Genomic DNA, 23,520 nt, shown 5'->3' on the forward strand with positions numbered 1-23,520 from the left:
GATGTGGTTTTAATTTGTCCCATTGTTTTTAAAATGCTTTATTAGGTCCATCTTTTTTCTAGAACGTATTAATGTGGTGCCTTTTGGCTGATTGACCACGATACCGTTGAGTTGCATAAGACGGAAGTGGTGATATAACATAGATCGGTGTTGACGTGTGCTTAAAACTAATTTTACTTGGTGGATTTGCGTTCTTCTGAACTACTTTTCACCCTTTATCTCTTTGGTGTTGTGGTTTGCGTCAAGTTTCGCAAGAACTGCGATGAAATGTCTCCTCATTGGAAGTGACTATGACGATATAAGAAATAGTGTTGTTGATGAGCTCAATGTTGCTAATGGAGAATATGCCATTAAATTTGCATAAACATTGTCATATATATAAACAATTACCCATTAATTAAAATTATCTTATAAACTATAAAATCATAGAGACAATCACTATATATAAAGTTAGATTTGTGAAAAGAAAATGGGATTTTTACTACACTTTGATTAATAGAAGAGTGCATTATTAACATTTTCTTACATGATCACAATTTTTTTCACTCTCTTCCTTGACTAAATTATAAAAAAAAAAGTTTGTAAAGAGTAAAAAGGTGAAGATGTAGAGATGTATAGTGTTCAAGTGTTGATTATGTTCAAGTGAAAGAGCTTCTGGATGAAAAAAAAAAAAAAAGAGTCGATTTTATAGCCATTTACAATGAGATGTATAGTGTAGGATAAATTTTTCTGGGTTAGTTAAAAATAATTTGTAAAATTTAAAAAGATGATTTAGAAAACATGATCCGTCCAATAGATAGTTAAAAGAGGGGAAAGTTTAAAATATAAAAGCAAAGATGATACAGAAAGAGCATTTAACAAAGTCGAATCAACATTCATGATGTCCACTCAAAATTCCCATTACAGCTTCCATTATGAAGCAGGTTTGGTTGAAAGGTATTTGGGGAAGGGGAAATTTTGTGATCTCAAGCAAGGGCGAAAAAACCCTTGAAGAAACCAGCACTCGCAATCTTTCTCTACATCAAAGAAAAGCACAAATTTGGTAACAATCGACTAATAAAACTATGGGCTAAAAAGAAGTTGCTGAAGGAAGCTTATTGTTCAGTGAATTCCTCAACGGCCACCTTCTTGTAGTTCAAATTTCCTTTTAGAAAATTGAAAACCTCAAGGATTTACTTGCCGCAAACAAGTTGTACTCCTCCATCACAGTCGTCTCGTTTTCATTGTGAACTTGATCTACACAACTCTTTGTGTTGAAATCTCCTACATTGTCGCCGTCATTTGAAGATGCATTAGCCAATTTATGACTACTTGAAAGGTCTGCAGGGCCACCAAAATGAAACAGGGAGAAACCAGTGTCTTGTGAGTTACCAGAATTACCATTCATTGCTGCTTTTTGTGAAACCCTTCCCACTGCAGATAGATTAAGATGTTCTTGCATCATCGATGTTGGCTTAGACATTCGAATCGCCGCTTCCTCATTATTTAAGCCTTTAGCTCTGGCAACTGCCTGATAAACTGGAACAGAAACAGGGTTAAATAAGGGTGTTGGTTGCTGTAAGCCACCATATTGCAAGCAGAATCTTGGATCTTCGTTTAAGCCGTATCCAAAAGGGCCACTATATAAGTAGGGGTTTGGGTGCGGGATAGGCACCAACCCATTTGTGGGAGCAGCTGGCCATGAAACTGGATTGTGATGGTAATAGCCCACTGCCGAAGGAGTCTGAAACACCGGAAATTGTATGTTTTGGTTTGGCACTGGAGGGAGCATGCTTTGAGATTGAGAACACACATTAAGAGGGGAAAAACAATTATCAAAATTATGGGCCATTCTAACCACAGGATTCCCCAATACATCACCTCTTGCTGCATCCAAGGATGGACCAAATGCTGACATGCTGGTCAAGCCCTCATCATTTGCATTATGAATTTTCTCCATTCCAGCTTCATGAGAACCAGACAATCCATTGTCAATGCAGGTTGAACTTTCTCTTACTTCATATTGTTGGCTGGCATCTTCTGAATCAGATGTTGAGGATTCTGTATTCTCACGGTTTGAAGAGGTGGTATTGTTATCACCCTCACTTAGGCATGATGAACAGTTATCAGAACTAGAAGTGCTACCTTGATTGGGATCAGAAGAATTATTCAAAGAAGACCCACCCATCAGAGATGTTCCAGGTTCCTCAGACGTAATTTCGGTGGAACTGCAAGATCCTCCAGCTTCAGCATCAAGATCATTCTGATAGCCTTCATCCACTCCGCTTCTTTTCAAACTACAATCCACATAATCAACTTCACCTGTACCACCAATTTCATCGATAGATGACCTTACCATATCGAACTGAAATACTTGACCTGTGGACCCCAGAGTAACATTAGAGTCTGAATTACTACGAGCATACTTCTTGTGGGACTCCATAGGCTCCCAAACTTTCTTTGAGTGAGGCAAATCCCTACTAGAATAGTTCCCAGAGATGACCCTGCTTTTGGTTCTTCCATTACTCTCGGACATGAAGTCTACATGATTATACTTGCTACCACGGTAAAATTGCTTAGATGAATCTACTGTGGATTCAGACTTACTAACAAGTTTTGTCTCCCAACTAACCCTATTCATTCTATTATTACAACTGCATGAATGAAAATCATATCTGTCGTTCACCCAGCTGTTGGAACTATAAAACCTCTCACTACACTTATGGCCAATATTTCGACCATTGGATTTTGCAGCACTTATTCTAGATTGCCTGTTCAATCCATTGACTCCTCTGAAATGCATCCCAAAATTATCTTCACAGTGTACTGGCTCTGATCTTCCAACCACCACACCATTTTCTGAAACAACTGTATTAGAGCGTCTGTCAGACCACTTTGTTGTCGGATCCAGTCGAAATTCTTTCCTATATCTAAGTCTTTGACAATAAAACTTTGATTGCTCAACGGTAGAAGTATCATTCCTGTCTTGTGCAGTTGCAATATCTCCATCACAATCATCGTAAGAGTGGTGTTGCACATTTTCAATGTCGCCCTCACAGTCATCGTAAGAGCAGTCTTGTACTCTCAAATTACTACCCTCTCGAGTGAAGTCTTCATCTTGGATTTTAGGATAATCATCCCCTGTTACAATGAGTGAATTACTGCCTATAATAGAATTATTTTGCTCTACATCAGCAGCAGGAGACAATTCTTCCTTTGAGAGTTCAGGAGATCCAGGAACATCAATTGATTCAGAATACTTCCTTTCTGGATCTTTCTCCTTTCCTTTAAGTCTTTCCTTTCTCCTAAGTTTTTTCTCCCTGTCTTTTGTCCTTTTCCTCTCCTTTCGTTCTTCTTCTTCACGTTTTTCCTTTTCTTCTTCTTCAAGAAGTTTCATCTGCAAAGATATTGTGTGTTTACGATTTTGGAAGTAAAAATCTCAAAATGTAGTTCAGTTTATCAAAGCCTGTTCCTAATAAAAGCATAATAATTAAGACCTGTTTTTCTAATGTAATGATTTCTTTGCATGCTACATGAACTCGTTCTTCCAGCAGTTTCAAAGCAAGACAAACGAATATGCTGTGTGCATTTTGACGTGCTGTTCCTTCTCTGAAAGCCTTTTCAACCTGAAAGGATAAGCCCTGGTTAGCAATTAAACAAGATAGACAGAAACACACACATACAGCACATGTTTGACAACCAAAGTCACCGCAAATTGCAAAATAATCCAAACAACCAAAGAATATACTTTCACAGTTCCAAATAGCCTTCTCGGGTAGACTGCTAAATTTCAAGCATTGCCATCACAGATTTTAAACCCAAGATCCCTCAAAACCCTACCACACATCCTTTCGTTGTAATTAATTAATCTAAACATTTATCTCATTAAATGGCAAGTTCATTTTCTATATTTAGAGTTGGGGTACCAAATTATCTCCATGGGAAATTTAGCCAAACAATACTTATGCACAGCAAAGCAAAATCAATGGGACTTCAACGTTCACTATTCCACAATTCTCCACTTCTACCGGGAGTTATAGAAGAAAATCTCCGGAACATTAACTAGTGAATACTCAAATTTTCTGTCACTATATACGTTTGTTACTTAAGCTAAAATATCAGACCATAAAATTAAGAAGAAAAGAAAACATTGTGTATGGAAAGCATTAACTTTTTTTCCACGTTATGGAGACAAAAAGATAAGAGTCCAATAGTAAGTTAAACACACTTAACACCATCCTATTACTCCACCAATACAGACATTTCATTCATTTGTCATATTGACTTCTAATTCCCCCCACCTCCCTGCACCAATCATACTATTATGTGCCAGACGACTAAAAACACCATATTATCCTTAAGTAATTAATATAAAGATATCACAAGCAGGAGAAATCAAGACAGACTATTAAGCAGCAACAATAAAGCAAAACATGCCTGCTCTTTAAATATAACAGTAGCGGCATCTAGAAGAAATTCTCGAGCAAGTTCAGGACTCTTTGCATGTTTTTGGGGTCGGGAGCATTCTCCATCAAGCTCGTTTCCATCTTCATCAATGAGATCGTCATCCTAGAGACAAATGTTGCATAATTAACAAATGAACTTTGACACAATCCCTCATACATGATTTTAAAATGAGCTTCCCTAGTGAATCCTTAATTACCTCTTCTTCTTCTGCCTCTTCGGCATGTTCAAAAAATCTTCTAATACTTTCCCCTTTTGTAATTGTAACATAGCCATCCCCAACAATAAGCCTGCAATGTACACACCTTTGACCCTTTAAGGCATGAGCTTTAACAGAATGTTCAGTACAGCGTCCATCTAGCTTCCATGCTCGGAGGGTGATGAAGCATGCACTCAAACCACCAAGATCTAGGCCACTAACTTGTACACATCCATTCATTCCAACATTTTCAAATTCCAAAATGTCAGATTTTCCTTCAGTTGTCCCCACAGCCCACTCAAAGTGATGATACAATCCCACAGTATCAGCAAATGTCTGGCGCCAATCAGCTTGAATTGAGTCATCAGATACCTGACAAGAACAAATGTATTGAGTTTAGCCCTCAAATAACTTGAAAACTAACATTTTCAAAAGAATGTCGGTATAAACTCTCATTGAAATCCCAAATATAACAGAATTCACGACACATAAATATAGAAGTCTCACCTCGTACTGAAAAGCAGTATCAGCAACACAAAACCAGTTAGTGCATCGAGGTTCTCTTCGCATGCGCTTCAATTCTTTTAGTTCCTTAAATTCTCGAATAACATTTCTTCTACAATCTCTGCAAAATCTCTTGCTATCAAACCTGCCAGACAGAGAGTAACCTTTTAGTCAAATCTAATATATGACTTGCTACACAGACAGAGCCCTAAAGCATGCATCATAAATAGCTTAAAATAAACTCAATCCAGGATTAAGGAAGCATTGCTAATATGTATTTTAATTAGTATGAGAGAACAGATGGGAAAGAGCTCACTCAAGAATAAAAATTTTATTTTTTTCTAAGTCTAATAGCATGAAGAACCCATGAGGTGACAAGTTTTCTAAGGAATTATTAATATTCTGATTAAATTATGGATGTCGAAGACAGGTTATTAGGAAAAAAAGAAATCCACTCATTCGTATGCACGTAGTCAACTTAGGTATGAGGAACAATGGAAGAAAGGCATGAATTCCGAACTGATTGGTCATAGAAACACTAACATCATGATGAAAAGTTGGTTAGAATTATAAGAATTCAGGAAGAGTAGGAAGTTTAGACATACAAGAGAGACAGTGCAAAAAGGCTGTTAGATGACACACTATCCTGGCCTACACGTCAACTTATACTAAAACTAGAGGAATATTACAAGCATATTTTGTCATCCAAGCTCCAATATATTCTAAAGAATCAATCCCCAATTAATCCCCCTTGATTTTAAGGTCAAAGTTTCCTCACCTAACCCACTAGAGTTTACTTAATACTTTTCTAGATTTGTAAGTGTTTAACAAAGTCACATTTCTTACCCAATCACTCATTTATACAGTCCAGAAAATCCCTAGAATCCAACTGAATACCTTCAGTTATATCATAAATGATGGCTTTCCTTAAAACAATCTAAATCATTCTTCATTGAGAGTTCTTGAAGTCAAGCTCAAAATTCTAGCTTGCACTATAATCATTGGCGGTAATGGCTTCATTTTACAATTGTCTATTGACTAATCTGTCCTAATCAAGATTCAGGACAAAACCTTCAAATGGAGACAGGCTTAGATAACTAATGAAACACTGATCCAGCCACTGGCTGCCCCCTTGATGGTGAGCTCGAGGACCAATTTGATCTAAGCTTCTAATCTATCCTAACTCAACTCCATGTCTGGGATAGTGTTTCACAATTCAACCTTTTAACATCTAGCAGACAGCTAATCCGTTACAAATCAATTGCGTACCAATGGCAAGAATTTCTTCCCCGAATTTTTGGGCGAACACAATATTTGATTGTGATGAAGATGCCATGTTCAGGATATTTAAGCCCTTTCTGATGCATGTATCATATTTTCATCACTTGTATCTCACTTCCAACTGTATCACTACCTCTAATACAAGAATTTTTACTATTAATCCACTGATAACAAGCTATCACTTATCTAAGTCTAACACAGAATGAGGAGTAAACAAAAACACCTGTACATTAGTCTCTCGATAAAATCCTCTTCCTTCATCCTTAGAAGAGATTGCCTTGTCTCATCTCCTAGTGCTGCCCAAAAATCCACTAGTGTATCACATGAGAGTCTGGCAGTGTGCAAGGCACATGTTTCCCTTGTCCCATGCCCTCTACCATAACTCACAATTCCTTGGCTTATCCAACCACGGCCGCCCCCACCACACGCGTCCGGATAAAGAAGTTCTCTTTCCCGCTCCCTAGCCCGTGCTCCATCAAATACCTAATGAAGAAAAGTTAATCTACCAGATAGGGAAAAGGACTGCATGAGAACAAAATACAAAGTAACAACACTTACAATTTGCAGTCCTTTCAGAGACTTTGAATACAAGTAGCAGTCCAGGAGTGTTAGTGCACCCTCACGCGTTGTGGTCAAACCACCCCAAGGATGGACACTTGGATCTTGGATTTCATCCTGGACCACATTACAGATGGATGATCCACCATTGTTTTGATTTTTCAAACCTCCAGCTCTGCTACAAGGAAAATGAACGACTGCTCCCTCTTGCTGCAAAGATTTCCCATATGTAATAATCTGTAGAAATCCTTCAAGAAGTAACCCATTGCACCTGGAGCAGTACATATTTTTTCGTGCATGCTCAAAAAGGGTTTGCTTGTCTATCCTCAAGAGCTCCAGCCGAGCTTGCGGTGACAGCTCACACCAAAACTACATCACAAGAAAGCAAAAACACATCCAGATCATTACAAATTGCAATTTAACCCTAAAATAAAATAAAGAAAATAAAACTGATAACATGCACAAAAAATCCTCAGGCCAAATTCCCTCTTTAATTAAGGTCGTGTTTGAATAAATTTCTCCATGAGAATTTCTGTTAAGAAAAAACAAGAAAGTAAAATTGAGTTCCTCTCATAAGTACAAATGAACTTGTGTAAGAAACTCAATTCTTTCTACCTTCTCCGATGAATAAGTTAAAAGAAATTATCAAAACAAGAGTATCTAGTTCTAGTGGACACTCATTGCTTCCTCCCTTTGTTCCCACAATTTCAGTGATTGCGTACACTCATTCATACGTCATTTCATCAGTTTAAAAAGTATCAGGAATCTCAACCACGGCCAAGCCAATGCATGTTTACAAAGTGGCACATATTAGAATATTGCTCAACTCGAAACATCAAACACAAGTAACATAACATCATTTTAATTTTTTTATATACCTCCACAAAGCAAAGAGACGCTCACACACAGTGATGTGAATAAAGAATCAAAACAAATTTCCACTCGTCAAACACCAACAACCGAATCAGAAAAAACAAAACAATTGCATCCAACAGTCATAACACATCCCAACCCCAAAAAAATAAATTCAATCACCGAAATGTTTCGCCCGCAAGATCCAATACACGGTCTAGCCATTCCCCATTAACAACACCACACTCACAACTCAACCAATATCAAAACAGTGATCCAGCACCAATTAACAAAACAAACAAAAACCTCGAAACCAATTAAAAAGAACATTAACATAAAAATAAAATAAAATAAAAATTGGATCCAGTACCTTGAGAAGTTGATTGTAGCCAACATCGTCTCGATTCTTCGACCAGAATCCATTCGCACAGAATTGGTGATTCCCGTTCGGTAACGCAGGCATTTTCCCGTTCAGACTCTACAAGATTCATCCACTAACCACGCTCTCATTCCCTTAGGATCCGACCTGGTCGATTGAATTTCGTTTATCCGAAACGGATTAACAATTCACAGATCGAGGGAGAGCGAATTGGAAGAGATTTAGAGAGAGAGGGGGTTATGGTTGATGATGATTGTGACCACGATGATGATGATGATGGTGATGAGATTTGGTGTTATGTGAGACCTGTGTTTGTGCTGTGTCATGTGTGTATATGTGTGTGAGATATATATATATATATATATATACACACACACATATATATATATATATATATATATATATATAAATATATATAAAAATTGTAGAGAAAGAGAGAAGAAACACACTTGGAGGAGGATGAGAATTGCAAAACGGTAATGGTAATGAAATGAATGAAAGTGTGGTGTGGTACCAATAGAGCACTAGGCTTCACACCTTTAAAACTTAACCAGGCCTCTTTCTTTGCTTTCTTCATTCACTTCTCATACAAAACAAATGCCACCAAATCTCAATTAATATTAATTATAATATAATACTGTTATAATTTTTTTTTTCTATCCTAAGATATTTATTATTATTGTGTCAAAATGAATGTATTTTCTTTAGCATTAAACTATATATTATTGTTTTTCCATGGAAGCGACAAGGTTAACCTAATGGCACGATTCTAGTAGGTTGGAAAAGATTTTTAGGTTAAAGAATAATAGTCAGTTTTATTTATCTAACAATTATTTGTAGTTTTTATATTGCTTGTAAAATAACTTAGGTAAAAGAAAGTAAATCAATTAAAAAAAGAAGAAGGATCTAGAAAGTAAATTTTAGATAAGTTATATTTTGTGCCAATATAAAATATTTAATCTTAATTCTTTTCTCCATTTTAAATTCAATTTTGTGTCTATTTATTATTTTCAAAAAAATCATCATATTAACAAATCTTACAAATGAGTTTCAACAAGTGATATGTAATTTCTACCTGTTTGAAGAAGATGGAACTTATATTGATTTGATAGATAATTTTATTTACAAAGGTGACAACAATGTGAACTTGGTAATGGTAAAGTATGATATGTTAGAAGAGAATTGTCTTCATTTACTAAAACTAGAGGGAGATAGACCTTGTATATATATCCACCTCAACATATAAAATCAATGTTGTCGAATAACAATGATTTTGTGATGTTTTGGTTCTCTAAAGTCATGGTCATTTGATCATGAGTATAGAAGATTGTTTATTAGAATGGGTTTAGTAGCATTAAAAATGGATTATAACATGTCTATTTAGTTACTGTGTGTTTGTCGTTATAGTAGAACACACCTAATAGTTAAATTATATACCTCTATGTGAACTCCTAGATGATGTTTATTTTAATTGTTTAAACATTTTTTCTATTGTATCAGTACTATATCATGTTAAACTATCTGAAGAACATTGTACAGTATATGTTCTTTGTGTATAGAATCTTCAATAGCTCAAGGGCTCAGCTCTTTCTTGTGTTCTTGTGTTTCTTTTCAAGACATGACCACCAAGTTTTATATTGAGAAATTCTCTGATGAGAATGACTTCAAATTATAGAAAATCAAGATGAAAGTTATCTTGATACAACAAGGATGTATTGCAATGACAAAGGGGGTAGACGAACATGTGAACATTTTTTTCTCAGAAGAAGAAAATTTACATGATCAACAAACCCATAAGTGATATAATTATATGTCTTGGAGATAAGGCATTTAGGAAAGTTGCAAAAGAGAAGAGTATTGAATCAATAATGTGGAAGAAACTTGAATCATTGCATATGACAAAATCTTTTACACATAGACTTTGTTTGAAATAGTAGTTATATTATTTTAGAAGGACATAGCAAAGCACAATGGTGGACCAACTAATATATTTTAATAAGATTTCTGATGGTCTTGAAAACATTTAGATGATGTTAGATAGAGATCAGGTTTTATTGTTTCTTAATGTTTTGCACTGTATGTTTGAGCATTTTAAAGACATCTTATCGTTAGGGTTTTAAAAGTTTCAAGGTTATAAGACATATGAAAATGGGCCAAGTTTAATTGTCTCAATGTCAAAGAATAATAAAACAAGGGGAACAAGAAGGAAGAAGTCCAAACATTCATCAAACAATATGGTAGAAAAGAGGTATCAGTGTGTTACAATTTTCATAAGAGACGTCACTACAAGAAAGATTACATGTAAAAGGAAAGAAATGAAAGGTGAAGGAATTTCCGTTTTCAAAGAGAATATGCAAATGTTGTAGTTACATATGATAATTACGAGTCTGCTAAAGTGTTGGTAACCTCATTTTTATATATACATGAGTTGGTCACAAACTTAGGTTACACTTACCACATGTGTCATATAAAATAGGTATTTGATCCTTTAAAACTAAAAGAAGTGTAGGGTATGAAGTTTATCAGAATGAAAATGTTTTGCAACCAAGAGATGTTATTGTAAGATGTGAGGTATCCTTTAGAACTTAAAAAAAAAAATTGTTGTCTATTATAGTAAGTTTAATATATTGGATTTGATAACTAAGATTGAAAATTGTACTAAAAATAATTTAAAAGGACCATCTATAATTATTGAGGGTTGACAGGGAATAGTTTTTACATTCCAGATGGTGGAGTTGTGTAATCAAAACATGTTAAGAGAAAATAATATAGAGAAGTTGGAGTTTTTTTATCAATGCATATTAGGAAAGTCTCATAGCTTAGCTTGAGGTTGGTACACATATGTATAATAATATAATATATTGTTCGAATATGTTCATGCAAATCTTGGAATCTAACAGACTTTGAGTGAAAAGTTTTATTTCCTTAATATCACAAATGATTACTGAACAAGAGTATGAATTTATATATTGAAAAGTAGGACATAAGCTTTTCACGTATTTAAGCAATGGCATAAGTGATCAAGAATTAGTAGGAAACCAAACTTAAAGTGCTTACACTTAACAATGAATTGAATTTTGTATTATATAAGGAAAAAAGAAAAAGATGCATAAAACGATTTCTAATACACCTCAACAAAATGGTCTTCATTAAAGGATAAATATAACTATTTTGAAGGAGTAAGATATAGGTTAATCCTTTTAGGGTGAAGCTAAAAATATTGTCATGTATTGGATAGATAGGTATCCATCATTTGCTTTAAATTTTAAAACTCTCATGTAGATGTGAAGTGGAATGCAATGGTTTATGCTAATTTTAAGATGTTGGCTTCATCAACATTTGCACATCTTAAGAATGATAAATTGGAAGCATGAATAAATAATTGTACCTTCATTGGATATGTTGAAGGAATGTAAAGATATAAGTTGTGGAGGTTGAAACCTAGATAATTTAGATATTTCATAAGTAGAGATACCACATTAATAAAACTCAAATGACTATAATGTGTAAAAATCTAGAGAAAAACAAAAAGAAAACTCAAATTGAAGTGAAGTCTCCTAGCTTTGGATTGGATCATCTAAAGGAGTTAAATGACACTGAAAAGGTTTAAACATACAAACTTGAGCTTCAACTATCAATTTACACTTGATGAGGAGAGATGATGGTAAAACCAACAAAAAAGTTTGTTTATCTCATTTGATATATCTTTAGTACAGTTGGAGAGATAAAAGGTTCAAAACGTAACAACTTTAGAGATAATGTTGTTCTTATTTTTGTATGTAGACAATATCCTTATAGTCAACTAGTATAAAGTTGAGATAAAATGACTAAAAGATTAAGCTATAAACAAAAAATGTAAGTATTGTGAAACAAATAATTGGGATTCTAGTCGTTCAAATAGATTGAAATTAAGATTAGTTAATACTACACTAAACTAAATTGTTATAAAATAAATGAACTTTTTTTAAAAGCTAAATTGCACCATTTTCTAGTTTAGTATTTAAATTTTAACTATACTTATAATAAAACTAGTTAACCATAACCAAACTAACTTCAATTTATTACATTAAAAAAATTCACTCTTTCATACCAACTTAAATAATGCTATGCATATGTATTTATAGAGTATTTGATAAGATTAAAATTCAAACATTGTTTGAAGGTCAACATTTCTATTGGCAAATAGGGGGTTTCCTAATACATGTCCAAGTACTTATTACTTCTTGGGTTGTAATTGCTATCTTATTGGTTTCAGCCATTCTAGTTATTCTAAATCTGCAAACCATTCCCACTTTCGGTCAGAATTTATTTGAATATGTTCTTGAATTCATTCGAGACGTGAGCAAAACTTATATTGGAGAAGAATATGGTCCGTGGATTCCTTTTATTGGAACTTTGTTTCTATTTATTTTTGTTTCTAATTGGTCAAGAGCTCTTTTACCTTGGAAAATCATACATTTGTTTAAGAATAAAGAAGCATGAGTTCTTTTATTGTTTAGAGTTTAAGATAGAGAATTGTAATCTTTTAACTTTAAAATCTTAATCATTTTATGAAGAGCACAAAAATCATATACTAAAATGTGTCAGTATTAAAATTATATAATGGTCTATCATCTAGCTAACTAAAACACTTTATTATTATTATCTAGCACATCTAATGACTAGATTGTCTACCTTTTATAAACTTTCACACGATGTTTATTCATAATCTTATTTGTTTTGATGAATTTTTTGTTCTTATATATGAAGTCATGCTAAACTTTTTACAATACATAATAATACATGTATGTCATTTGTGTATATAGTCTTCTATAACTAAGTAGTTTCTTCCTTTTGTTCTTACATTTCAATTTTATACTTTTGAACCCAATAGGTTTAATTTTAGTGAGGCAAAAAAAAAAAAAAACCTTCTTATTTTTTTTTCTTTTTTATGTTACATGATAGAGAATAAAAAAGAAAATATATATAGATAAGTGAGAGATAAGTCCTCCTATTCGTCTCTACTCATATTTTTGTCTACCTCGATAACTTATAAATAATTTCTTTCTATTATATTCTAGAAGATGAAGCAACATTACTAACATTAGTGACATGTAATTTTTGTCTTCTATAAATAGAACTTTTATCAATCCTCTATCTTCTATAAACTCTATTATAAACATTAATTAGGAATTGAAAATATTCACTATTAACTCAATGTTTATTATTGTGCTTACTTCAATATTGTTATCACAACTAGGTTTTCTATTATTTTATTTCCATGAAAAAGAGAAACATATAATATACACACCCTATTCTCTACGGTATCATGGATTCATACAAGTTAATACCCTAGATTTTCTTTAAGAAAAGTAAATAATTTAAACATAAGATTCTTCTCTCTGATTTATAGTATGACTTGAACATATCAAATATCAAATATGGATGTTATTATTCAATATTCAACATATAAGCTAAATCTTCTACCTTATATATTGGTTATGTTAATTGAAAATTTTAATTTATAAGTTAAACATTTTACATATATAGACCAGTTAAACTTATTAATGATGTATAATCTAAGTTCAACTAGAATTTTATTTATCTATATTCATTATATATAAAAAAAAATTATTGGTTGGTTTTCTTAAGAAAATAATGTAATATATTGCCATATATGTATACATAAAAACATAAGGATTTATTTGATTACTTGATGACTAAGTTTTCCTATAAGATATGAAAATTTTAGTGGAAATAAATTTTAAATTATAAAAAATATAAAATTATAAATCTTTATTATTTTTCTTTATTATATTGTATATTGAGTTTAAAATAATTAGTTTATATTAGTGTGTATATTTATTAGTAGGTAAATAAAATTAGAAAAATATTTTTAATTTTTGAATACATTGTTATATAATATATTTTATTGGTATATATATATATATATATATATATATATATATATATATATATATATATATATATATATATATATATATATATATATATATATATCAGTAGTTTATGTAGTATTTATATAGATAAACATATACCTATTTCATTAGTATAAGTTAGAAATTGTTTTAATACTTAAAATCTAAATATAATTTCACAATTATATATCGATTTTAACTATAATGTTGTAATATATTTTTTAAATACATAAATTATTAATTATTTACTTTTTAAATGATGAATTTTTTATTAAATTAAATATTAATATGATAAATAGTAAAACCTAATGCACAAACTTGATCAAAATTTTAGTTTATAGAAAAAGTTAATGCTTCAAAATTCGGTCTTAGGATCATATGACTTATCTATAGACCTGTATCCATCTACAACTTTTTTAAAAGTTATAAATTGTTTGATAAAAACAAGAGAAAATGTTCTTTGGTTTTGCAAAACTACTCCTTGTAAAAAAAAAAAAAGTAACAAGTTGTATATTTATTTTTTGTCAAAACAATTATTAGAGTAGGTAGAATGAATATTTCTATGGAGAGATGTGGCATTCTAATTCAAAGATCTTTTATTGAATTTTAATTCTCAGCAGGTCCACAAAAACTGCATTCATTTTACAAAAGAATTTCTACACATTACATACTCTTACTTCCTTCTGATTGAACCTCCATGTATTTTTATAAAATTTATTTTTTATTACGGTTACATGGCTATTAAATTTATTCATTAAATTAATTTTTAGCATTAAATATATTTTTAAATGAACATGTGAAAGTCTTAAATTTAAACCTCTTACATTGGGAAAAGGAAGATGAACTCACACAAAGCTGTCAGAATATCTTTTTATAACATCTTTTTATTCATTATATATTCTAAAATGTTTATCTCTCTTTTCAACATAAATGCAATAATTTAATTTAAAAGTTGTAATAGTTTTAAGAAAGAAATAACGCTAATATTTATCAAGCCGTTGTATATTTTAAAAGATTTTGTATTTACTTTAAAGTTTATAATATTAATTTAATTTATATATATATATATATATATATATATATATATATATATATATATATATATATATATATATTTCTTATCATGTTTAATAGTTCTACGTTGCATAATTGTCAACGCATAAGGTGGTTTAAATATCTTTTTCTTTTTCTATATTTTGATATGCATCTTAAAGAAAAATTGTGACAAAACTTCACACTTCAAAACAGATAATACCTCCAAGATAAGGTGGTTGATCCTAACGATATTGTCGGTTGAAACATTAACAAATTCTCCTACATATTCAATAATTTCACATCATTAAGATCAATAAAAATATAAAAAGTAAAATATTAATTAATTAATTATTTTTCTGCATTTATTTTCATGTTAATGTTATCATCAAATCTTCAATATGATTTTTTTTTATTACGAAGAGAATATTGGTTTTGATAACATTGGGTTCATTATTTTGGAATTAAGGTAACCAAATTTTTTTATTTTGTAAAAAATTATTATAAAAAAAACTAACAGTATTTTAAATTTTAAATGGAAATATATTAAAGGTATCTTAAATTTTAAATAAACTTAATAAAATTGAGTTAAAATAACTAAATTCTTGTATTTTTAAAGTTAAAAACTAAATTGGAGAAAGATTTTAAAAATAAACTAATTTTAATTTTTAGTTAAAATTAAAGAATAAAAAATTAATTTAATTATAATTTTTAATATATGATAAATATTAGTATTTAACTTATTTTAATGTCCCTAATCGTGAATTTATTTGAGTTAAATTTCTTTTAAGTCTCTAAACTTTGATATGGAATTATAATTAGTATATTTGCGAAACATTGATATATTTTAGTTCAAACTTACAAAATTAATGAATATATTATTAATCCAAATATGTTAAATTTTTTGACGTGTCAGAAACTATGTATATTAATATTTGAATTATTTACATCGTTTAACACATTTTTGTTTCTGTGTCAAATAAAAAACACATCCCACATGTCAAAAGAAAAAAAAGACTATATTTATCCGTGGTTAAAATGTGGAAAAAAAATATATCAAAATTTTAAACATTATTTTCATATTAAAATTTGAAGACTAAAATCATATTTAAAAAAGAAAAAAGAAAAAGGAGATTTTAATATTTCGAAATATCTGCTACTAAATTATTAATTATAATGTAGGTGACATTTTTCAACTAGATATAGATATATTATATCTTTTATTTTTGTTTAAAAAATTCATTAAAAATCAATAGGAAATGCACAAATTTTATCTTTACTAACATGAATAACCTCTTTTTTGTGATTTTTAATAGAATCGCATATGAAAAACGAACACTAAACCATGTGATTGAAATAAATATATATTTATATAAATTTTTTTCCTTATAAATCTTATAAATATAATATAACGGTTAAATTTAAGTATGATTATGCACTATTAACGTAAATTATTTTATTTTATTAATAACATAGTGGTTGATATAAATTTTAAAATAATTGGAAAAATAAAAGTAAAAAGTAACTGATATGAATAGTGGTGTGTGATTAATATAAAAAATTATGTACGTTGTCATTACATAGTTTATGTATTAATATTCTCTGTTTTTCAAATTTCATAATAAATATGGATGTATTTTGAAATCAATGCATTACATAATATCCATTAAATATTCAATTAATTATTAAAACAATAAAAATTTAAAAACTCTTAAAATCTCATTTATTACTTATAAATAATTTTATATCATCATTTAATTATAAGTAAAAACATTTAAACTCTAATTTATTTTATGTCATCACTTATTATCATAGTTAAATTATGAATAATAACTTTTATAGGATTGTAAATGTAAGACCCTAGAAAATGGCGTTTTAAAAGTGATAGTGGTTTAAAAATAGTGAGACTCGATTATTTTAATATTAAAAGGTTTTAATATAAATAGAATTGTTATAAACGAGTTTCATTATTCTAAAACACACCATCTCTCTAGAAACCACTTTTCTAGAGTTCTCTGACTTCTCTCTAGAGGTTCTGTCTCTCTGGTCATCTGATTGAAGAACCGAGACCGTAGGATTGATCCTCTCGGCGAGCTCTTCAAATTGGACCGATCAGTTTCTCCGTTCGCGTAAGTTGAGTTTTCACTCTTTATTTTAGTCTTTTTCTGTTTTCTGTTGCATGCAGGCCCTCTTCCGCTTGCATGCGACGTTTTAATCATCAGTATGAGTCTCTGTTGATCAGTGATCATAACGGTATGTCCTGATCGTTCTTGTGATGTTTCTATGTGTAGATAGAGCATCCTGTGGAGTTAGAGGTGTTGACGTTTTTAAGGCGTTGATGTTTATAAAGTTGTCTAAACAAGATAACAGGTAAGGGAAGCTAACTGTTTTACTTGAATTTCGTATAGAAATCATTCTGATGACTTTGAATTGCATGATTGATTGTTGTATGAGTGCTTGAACTGTGTAATTGAGTGTATGCTTGGATTGTGCTAGATTTCTTTACTGTTGCATGTGAGAACAGATTGGGAATCTGGTATTTTCGCCTAAGCGAGCAGCTCTCGCCTGAGCGAAAACACAAGAAATTCATCTCCTATTTCTGCGCGAGATCTCGCCTAGGCGAGCCAGTCTCGCTTGAGCGAGAGTCACTCTCGTCTAAGTGAGACAGCTTAGCCTGAGCGAGAATTCGCCCAAAGTTTGGGTTGTTCTCTGTTTCGAGCCTCGCTTAGGCGAGAATGACTCGCCTAAGCGAGAGAGCCCTTTTCGCCTGGGCGAGACCTTCTAGCTTGGGCGAGAACCTCTGCAACTGAGTGTTATTTCTCTGTTTCTAATGGATGAAGCTATGTTTAAATGTTAAAATGTGAACTTAGTTATGATATGCATGAATTGTTATGACTGGTAATATGTGGAGTGAAATTGCATGAAGTTGGAATATGAGAAGATGTGGTTGAATTAGGATTTCAAGGGAAATTCTAAGAGGAATGTTTTAGTGTATGTAAGGACATAAGGACTCCGTATGGGTTGGTATCCTGAAACTCCAATAATCATTCACGCTCAGATAGAGCATAATGGATTATGTCGTGAGGAGTAGCAGGAGGTCCTAGTCTTTGGACTTGATCAAGTCTTAGACGCGAAGGGGACTTACCCTGTGAGCGGTCGGGTGATAACTCCTTGTGTCCAACTCTGCAGAGTTTGGGAACCGTCACAGGTGCAAGCCACCCAGAGATCCAATGTCGCTTACATAATTCGGATATCGAGTCTAGAGTAATATATTTGCATTGTGGTTGTGGTGGTCTATGTGATTCTTGTGAAAATGAGAAAGATTGCATGATTTCTGTTTATAATTGAACTGTATGATTCTTTTAATCAGATTAGCTTACCCTTGTTTGTTGTGTGTTTGTCTCGTGTTGTACGTTTTCCTTTTGCGATGATCACCTATTCGGTGGGAGCAGATGCGGTTGCAGTGTCAAAGGCACTTCTGGAGGATGAAGAGCCATCGTGTTAGTGTTGAAGAGGAGGTTTGCAGTGGGAGCTTTAGCAGTGGTCACTAGTATAGAGTTTATTAGTTTAGTTTAAGTGTATAAGTGATATATTTTTATAGTCATACCTTTTGTAAGACTGTATTAATATATTGGGTACACTGGATTATCTGTTTTGGAACTATGATGAAACTCCCTATTTTTATTAGTTTTAAGCTGCTGAAATTGGGATGTTACATTTATGGTATCAGAGCAGTTCGTCCTTAGGATGACCTGAGGGTTGTGGGTTTGTCATGTCTTGTTTGTGTTAGAGTTCGAGTTCAGTAGAGTTTGTCTGCGAAATCGAAAGTATTAAGAACAGAAAATGTCTTGATAAAGTAATGAGGGTGCACACTCATGACTAGATCAAAGATTATTTTCCTTTCTTAATTTTACTGGTTTGAGAAAATAAGAGAGATAGAGAAAAGTTTTGGCTATCAATAGATGTTAGAGTTTTGCTTTCTGTGTCCATGTTTGTTTTATTGCACCTCTGTGGTTTGCGTTTAGTGTTTATAGTGATAGAGGAATGCAGATTCAACGTCAACTTTAACTGCTTACCTTTGTGAGGGTTGGATATAGTTTTTGAGATAACTTTTTGTCTCAAGGATATAGGTTTGTTGTATGAAGTAGATCGATGAGCGAGGAAGGTTAAGCTTTGGGTTAGTAGACTGGATGAAGAGGTTAAAATTTAGCATCAATGTTTAGACTAAGGAAGCTTCAAGGGCAGGCTCACGAGATCAAATATCACAAGTTTTCCAAAAGGAGTTGAGTTCAAAGGTTAGAAATATTGAAGATATCAGTGTATGTCAGCGCAACAATGTTTGGGGAAAATTAACTTGGTTCTACATCATGGCGATTCTGAGGTTCAGAGTTATCCAGATACATGCAATGTTAGGAGAAGTGTCATTAGATATAGTCGTAAGACCATATCTAGTGCTTTATTGGATTGGTGGAAAAGAAACAGTTGGTAGATCCTAGGTTACAGAAAATAATGAGATTGTTTGGCATCGAGCAAGCTAATAAAGATAAAGATCGTGAAGTGTAAAAAGACGACAAATCCCTAGTTGGAGGTTAAGACATATCAGAGTTTGTGGATCAGTTAGCTAAGGTGATGTTTCCTAAGTAGAAAAATAATATGTGCATAAGGATGAAATGGCATAAAGGTTTCATATTAGGTTCAATAATCAGAAGGAGATGCTTGGATCTTTTTAGTAGATAGCAGGATGTTTCAAGGAAAAGTAATTCATGAGCATAAGCATTGACTTTGGGCTGAGGTAGAGAAATTCAAATGTGGGAGGAAGAAGTGAACTGTTAAGTTCGATCTTGTGGGAACGATAAAAGCTAGAGAAGGCATAGTACCGTAAATAATGAAAGGAGAAGAGAAATCCTAAATAGTTGGAATTGTGTCTACAATAGTTGGTGCTAAGCTATTAATGGAAATTATCAAATTCAGAAGGTGGTGTTTGGGATATGAGTTTTGGTTTCGTTCGTGATCATAAAACCTTGGTGTCGTCAATATGGTAAATGAGTTATGGTTAACTGCAAGGAGGAGTTGGAGTTTGAGCTGGTAATTTTTCTTTTATGGCGGACAAGTGAAGATTTCTTGGATGCGTGGTATGTTTCGGGGTGATCAAAGAATTCAAATTCAAAGTCAACCTGAATTACTTCCTTTACAAGGTTTGGTCGAGAGAATAAATCTCAGGGGTAACTTGGTTGTTTTCTAAGCTCATTCTTATGGAATGTGGTAGCATAGGAAGTGATGTTCCTTGTTTCAAGAAGGAGAGTAAATGGTTGTGCATCAAGTATGGAACAAGTTGAAAGGTGAAGACAGAATGTTACCGGTATGAGTGTTTATCTAGTAAAGGCGCGTGAAGAACATATGTAAGGGATCTCAATGGTAAAGCAGTTTTAGTTATGTTATGAACCAGATGTTAGAGCAATCATCGACAAGTGGTGGGATTCATTGTGGCATTGATATCTGAAACGTAATCAGTATCAATAGCTTTCATTGGATGGTTTTGTTAAAAGTGTGGAGTCAAGACAACAGGTGGAGGAGTCCTTAGAAAAGCAATGGTTTAATCGCAGTGTATCATCTTTAGTAATCTAGTCTAACAAAGTTTGGAAAGAGAAGTAATTATATGTTAAGATCTACGACTGTAAGTGGTTAAGATGAGTGGAAAATGTGTTGAGGGAAAGGAAATTCTAAGAGTGACTTTAAGTAAGGTTTTACAAGCAAATTATTATCAAGGTTTCGTGACAAGTTTCTCAAGTGTGAAGAGAGTCGTCAAGACGTTGAAGAAAAACATGATCAGCGCTTTAATGATTGATTATTCTTTTGCGGTTTATTGTGGTTAAACACATCATATGTGAAAATGGTTGTTGATCAGAGTGACGCAGCGGAATAATGGTGGGATATACTTATCAATAGTGGGAAAACAGAAAAAAGAGGGGGTATCTTACTCTTAACCTGGTGGTTGATGTGGTAGTGAGTTCTCTAAAACAACAGATGTGTCAGTGTTATGAAGATTTGTTAAAGATGTTTAGTGATCATCAACAACTAGAAGTATGGAGTTGCATAGAGGGAAATGGATAGGAAACGAGAGAGCAAAATCAAGTTATTGAGTTGTGCTATCACCGTAGAAGTGGAAAAGTGCTAGTATATGTTTTAAGCGGAAAGAGAATTGCAGTGGTTGGTTCGACAATGAAGAGTAAGAATTGGTGGAGAGATGGTTGAAGATTAAAGGGTTTAATAAAATGCTGAGAAAGTGTCAGAATTTGGGGTCGTTGTTGCCGCAAGTGAAGGGTCTACTCTGGAAGTGGGATAGCATTATTATGGACTTTGCTGCCCTGGTCAAAGTCAGTATGAGAAACATGATGTCATGAGGATGGTGGTGGATAGGGTGGTCAAGAATGTTATGAAGTCGTGTGTGACCAAGTCAGATGAGTGGTACCTCAAGGAAGAAACTAGATAATGAGAAGTGATAACAATCGCGTTCTAGGTTGAGATCGGTTGCAAATCTTTACATTTTGGTAAACACCTACTAGAAGTAATGGAGAACATATGCAAGGTGGGTCAGCATATCAGACATAAGTGGGTTGGTTAGGTGTCAATGATCATTCAAGTTTTAAGGTGGAAGGTGGAAAGTTACTTTGAAAGTAGTGACTAATCCAATCTATACTGTTAAACATATATCGCTTAGCACAGAGGCAGAGTTTTCAGTCAGTTTAGCTGTTGCAATCGTTAAGTTAGTCATGTCTAGGTGGTTGTTGTAGAGAACATGAGGATAGCATGGTTTTCTTTCTATCTGACGAGGGAATTTTCGGGGACGAAAATTTTTCTTGTTGGGGAGAATGTAAGACCCTAGAAAATGGCGTTTTAAAAGTGATAGTGGTTTAAAAATAGTGAGACTCGATTATTTTAATATTAAAAGGTTTTAGTATAAATAGAATTGTTATAAACGAGTTTCATTATTTTAAAACACACCATCTCTCTAGAAACCACTTTTCTAGAGTTCTCTGACTTCTCTCTAGAGGTTCTGTCTCTCTGGTCATCTGATTGAAGAACCGAGATCGTAGGATTGATCCTCTCGGCGAGCTCTTCAAATTGGACCGATCAGTTTCTCCGTTCGCGTAAGTTGAGTTTTCACTCTTTATTTTAGTCTTTTCCTGTTTTCTGTTGCATGCAGGCCCTCTTCCGCTTGCATGCGACGTTTTAATCATCAGTATGAGTCTCTGTTGATCAGTGATCATAACGGTATGTCCTGATAGTTCTTGTGATGTTTCTATGTGTAGATAGAGCATCCTGTGGAGTTAGAGGTGTTGACGTTTTTAAGGCGTTGATGTTTATAAAGTTGTCTAAACAGGATAACAGGTAAGGGAAGCTAACTGTTTTACTTGAATTTCGTATAGAAATCATTCTGATGACTTTGAATTGCATGATTGATTGTTGTATGAGTGCTTGAACTGTGTAATTGAGTGTATGCTTGGATTGTGCTAGATTTCTTTACTGTTGCATGTGAGAACAGATTGGGAATCTGGTATTTTCGCCTAAGCGAGCAGCTCTCGCCTGAGCGAAAACACCAGAAATTCATCTCCTATTTATGCGCGAGATCTCGCCTAGGCGAGCCAGTCTCGCTTGAGCGAGAGTCACTCTCGTCTAAGCGAGACAGCTTAGCCTGAGCGAGAATTCGCCCAGAGTTTGGGTTGTTCTCTGTTTCGAGCCTCGCTTAGGCGAGAATGACTCGCCTAAGCGATCGCCTAAGCGAGAGAGCCCTTTTCGCCTGGGCGAGACCTTCTAGCTTGGGCGAGAACCTCTGCAACTGAGTGTTATTTCTCTGTTTCTAATGGATGAAGCTATGTTTAAATGTTAAAATGTGAACTTAGTTATGATATGCATGAATTGTTATGACTGGTAATATGTGGAGTGAAATTGCATGAAGTTGGAATATGAGAAGATGTGGTTGAATTAGGATTTCAAGGGAAATTCTAAGAGGAATGTTTTAGTGTATGTAAGGACATAAGGACTCCGTATGGGTTGGTATCCTGAAACTCCAATAATTCACGCTCAGATAGAGCATAATGGATTATGTCGTGAGGAGTAGCAGGAGGTCCTAGTCTTTGGACTTGATCAAGTCTTAGACGCGAAGGGGACTTACCCTGTGAGCGGTCGGGTGATAACTCCTTGTGTCCAACTCTGCAGAGTTTGGGAACCGTCACAGGTGCAAGCCACCCAGAGATCCAATGTCGCTTATATAATCCGGATATCGAGTCTAGAGTAATATATTTGCATTGTGGTTGTGGTGGTCTATGTGATTCTTGTGAAAATGAGAAAGATTG

General features: G+C 33.0%; 1 protein-coding gene across 2 annotated transcripts; it reads right to left on the reverse strand.

The window, feature by feature from the left end:
• Positions 1-853: 853 nt before the first annotated feature.
• On the reverse strand, positions 854-8,709 carry LOC114190853 (uncharacterized). 2 transcript variants are annotated; one of them, XM_028079905.2, is made up of 8 exons: positions 8,208-8,709; positions 6,986-7,354; positions 6,657-6,910; positions 5,150-5,291; positions 4,643-5,014; positions 4,417-4,548; positions 3,477-3,605; positions 854-3,376 (listed from the first exon to the last, which is right to left on the reverse strand). In XM_028079905.2, the coding sequence occupies exons 1-8, from the start codon at positions 8,298-8,300 to the stop codon at positions 1,148-1,150; spliced, it is 3,720 nt and encodes a 1,239-aa protein (XP_027935706.1). In that variant the 5' UTR covers positions 8,301-8,709; the 3' UTR covers positions 854-1,147. The 2 variants fall into 2 exon arrangements, with proteins under 2 accessions (XP_027935706.1, XP_027935705.1); XM_028079904.2 differs by having other exon boundaries at positions 6,651-6,910; positions 8,208-8,708.
• Between the last annotated feature and the right edge of the window lie 14,811 nt (positions 8,710-23,520).

The sequence above is a fragment of the Vigna unguiculata genome, chromosome 7 (assembly GCF_037176805.1).
Source record: "Vigna unguiculata cultivar grain cowpea cultivar isolate G323 ecotype 2 chromosome 7, ASM3717680v1, whole genome shotgun sequence".
Taxonomy (NCBI): Eukaryota; Viridiplantae; Streptophyta; class Magnoliopsida; order Fabales; family Fabaceae; genus Vigna; species Vigna unguiculata.

Excerpts from the sequence above, each read along its gene's own strand:
- LOC114190853 (XM_028079904.2), bottom strand. The coding sequence starts at position 8,300 with ATGCCTGCGTTACCGAACGGGAATCACCAATTCTGTGCGAATGGATTC. Across the intron at positions 7,355-8,207 it reads GCTACAATCAACTTCTCAAG|TTTTGGTGTGAGCTGTCACC; the intron begins GTACTGGATCCA and ends CTTGTGATGTAG. Across the intron at positions 4,549-4,642 it reads AAGAGGCAGAAGAAGAAGAG|GATGACGATCTCATTGATGA; the intron begins GTAATTAAGGAT and ends ATTTGTCTCTAG.